This window comes from Ylistrum balloti, unplaced genomic scaffold (genome assembly GCF_031769215.1).
Source record: "Ylistrum balloti isolate Yb309-2 unplaced genomic scaffold, AGI_CSIRO_Ybal_v1 Utg369632, whole genome shotgun sequence".
Lineage (NCBI taxonomy): Eukaryota > Metazoa > Mollusca > Bivalvia > Pectinida > Pectinidae > Ylistrum > Ylistrum balloti.
This window is the reverse complement of record NW_026781897.1, coordinates 86,015-89,085: the sequence shown is the minus strand read 5'-3', so window position 1 is coordinate 89,085 and position 3,071 is coordinate 86,015. Positions and strand designations below refer to the sequence as shown.

Here is a 3,071-nt window from a genome sequence, read left to right as displayed (position 1 = left end):
ATAGATTGTTTTGAAGTGTTTATTGAACGACCATCAAACCTTCTTGCTAGAGCTTCATCATGGTCAAGTTATAAGCACCACAATACTGCCAAATTTCTTTTGGGTATTACACCGCAGGGATCTGTCTCATTTATTTCCAGAGGTTGGGGTGGCAGAACCAGTGATCGAAATGTTACAGAGCAAAGTGGATTTTTGTCGAATATTCTGCCAGGAGACCTTGTTCTTGCAGACGAGGGGTTTGATATCTCCGATACTTTAGGCAGCATGTGTGCAGAATTGTGTATACCTGCATTTACAAAAGGCAAAGACCAGCTTTCTCCTCTTGCAGTAGAAAACACTGGAAAACTTGCAAATGTCAGAATTCATGTAGAAAGGGTCATTGGTAATGTTAGACAAAAATACACTATTTTAAGTGCTACAATTCCAATTGACTTGTTGGTATGCAAATCAGGTGACACTGTAACACAGTTAGACAAAATAGTCCATATCTGTTGTGCGCTTGTGAATTGTTGTCCATCTGTAGTTGAATTTGACTAATGATAATTGATAATGTTGTGGAATGTTGGATATTTTATTAAAATTGTTCATTTACAATGATTCTATCACAACAGTGGTAGTCAGCAAGTTGCAGTTATAACACTTTCCTCCATTAATATGCATTGTCCAATGGCCAAAAAAATTGTTTGATTCGGGTTTCCCTGACCCACCTGTCAACTTGTCCAGACCCAAATAATTTTTTGTCCAACTTGCTTAAATTAAATATATATATATATATTGTTTTCGAATTGATTCCACCTTCATTTCAATGTAAAAATTTTTTTTTTTTTTAAAAATTACCCTTCCTAGTATTTTTAGCATGATACACGAAACAATGATTGTTTTGAGACCTAGGCTATGCGTTATTATGGCATGAGATGAAGTTTTTGTGCTGTATGCATGTGTAAACTATACTTTGGCATCTTACCTGAAAAGATAGAACAAGTTTCAATAAAATTTCAAAAGAAAAAAGAAGAAAACTGTGATACATTTGACATCAACTGTCTGACATTGTAGATGCTTATCCTACTCATTCATGAATTTATGAAATTAAGATATTTTACGATATTGTATTGTAATTAACATATTTTACCATATTGTGTTGTATCGTGATACAATGTTTCTGGCAATACATATGGTGTCATGATTTGTATTGCAATTAAATACAATTTGACGATTTTAAGTCCTAGTACAGCACCCACTGTTAACAGCAGACATGTGGTCAATTACATTGTAAAGTAATTGATTACATTACAATTACTTTCAATATTTATGATTACAATTACAATTAAATTACTCATATTTTTCAAATGTAATGATTAAATTACAATTACTTTTAGTATGTAATCATGATTACTTTTGATTACTTCATTTTATGATAGGTTAAAAGCGAAATGGAAATCTAAAAAACAAAGCAGAATGTGTGGAATAACTGTTTACTTAAACTGAAGTTTCAAATTTAAGTTTTAGATATATATTACATACACATGCTGCATTTTTCTGGTCATACACATTAATGATGTACATATTCTGATAGGGAAAGTTAAGTTCATCACAACAACAAAATCAAACTGTTCACTAATATAACATGACTAAGGAAGCAGGTTAAGTATTTATATCAGTATTGCACTTAATATTCATAAGTTTTTCAAAAGTGTCGTCCTTTAGACGACACCTCTCTGGGCGGAATGTCTTTCCTGCGACGCTAAATAGTCGCTCAACAGGAGCGGATGATGAAGGTATGGCAAGAAAGTATAAGGCCATTTTTGCAAGAGTTGGAAAACATGTCTCCTTGTCTTTCCAGTAGTCTAATGGACTAACTGAGTTTGGTACATTTTCCTCTGCTAAATAAGAGTTTATCTCCACACTTAAACTATCTGGTGCTGAAGTATGTCTCTTTCTTGGCCGAGACATATAACTGAAGAGGCTTTCATCTTGGGATTCAGTTTTATAATCATCATTGTCTGAGGACTCTGTTTCAGTTGAACATTTCAATTTGATTGTTCGTGACGCCTCAGTTCTTAGCTTTTCAGTCAATATGCCCACTTTCTCTGGTTCACACCATTTAAGATTAAACCTTGGATCCAGGATAGCAGCTGTTGTGAATAAATCATCATCTTCATAAACAGACATTCTTTTTTGTAAAGAACGTTTCAGAGCTTGTGTCATTTTGTTGTTGTATGTGACAGAAATGTTGTCCATAGCATGTCTCAGACCAATGGTAAGTGGTACAGCCAAACGTGCAGAATTATTACTTTGCACCATGACAGTTGCTTCCTCAAAAGGATTTAAAATTAAACACAGTTCACGTAAAAGTTTACGCTCGTAAGAGGATATTTTGGTAGTATCAAGCTTATTCAACTTCTCTGAAATATCAAGCACAGATTTTATCATACGTAACTGTGAATTCCATCTTGTTACGTTAGCACACTGTAACCTTTTCTCGCCTTCAAGGATTTCTGTGGCAATTAAAGATCTTGCAAAATTGACCACAGAGGCAACTTTTGCTAGCACACTGTTCAGACTAGAACTGATTTCTTTAAACCCATCCTTTACCACAAGTTGTAATGTATGGGCAAAACAACGATGGTGCTTAGTAACACTAATTCCAAAATCAACATCTGAATCTAACTCAGTCTCTGGTTGGCTATCTTCCGTAGAATCCATTTCATCCTCACTATCAGATGTGGTGCTGTGCATGCCTTGTTCATCAACAAATCCAGGTAGTGGAAAGTCAAAAGCCTTTGTCATATTGGCAGCATTATCAGTGACAATACAAGATATTGTTTTACCAATGTCAAAACACATGATGGCAAGAAATGAAATGAAAACCTTCAAGAGTTTTGATAAGTTCTCACTTGAAAGTAACATATACCAACTGACCTGTTCAGTGTTCTTAAAAGTTCTCACTTTAAACTTACATATGTATAGCACCTGACCTGTGTTCAGTGTTGTGGAAATATATTCCTTTTCTGGGCTGCAAAACCCATGTCCACTGTGGTTATAAAAACTGATTATCTCAAAATTATCAACTG

The 3,071-nt window shown here is 34.5% G+C and overlaps 1 protein-coding gene across 1 annotated transcript; it reads right to left on the bottom strand.

The window, feature by feature from the left end:
- Positions 1–1,641: 1,641 nt before the first annotated feature.
- LOC132552505 (zinc finger BED domain-containing protein 4-like) lies at positions 1,642–2,787 on the bottom strand. The gene has a single exon (XM_060216691.1). The coding sequence runs from the start codon at positions 2,785–2,787 to the stop codon at positions 1,642–1,644; it is 1,146 nt and encodes a 381-aa protein (XP_060072674.1).
- Positions 2,788–3,071: the final 284 nt, after the last annotated feature.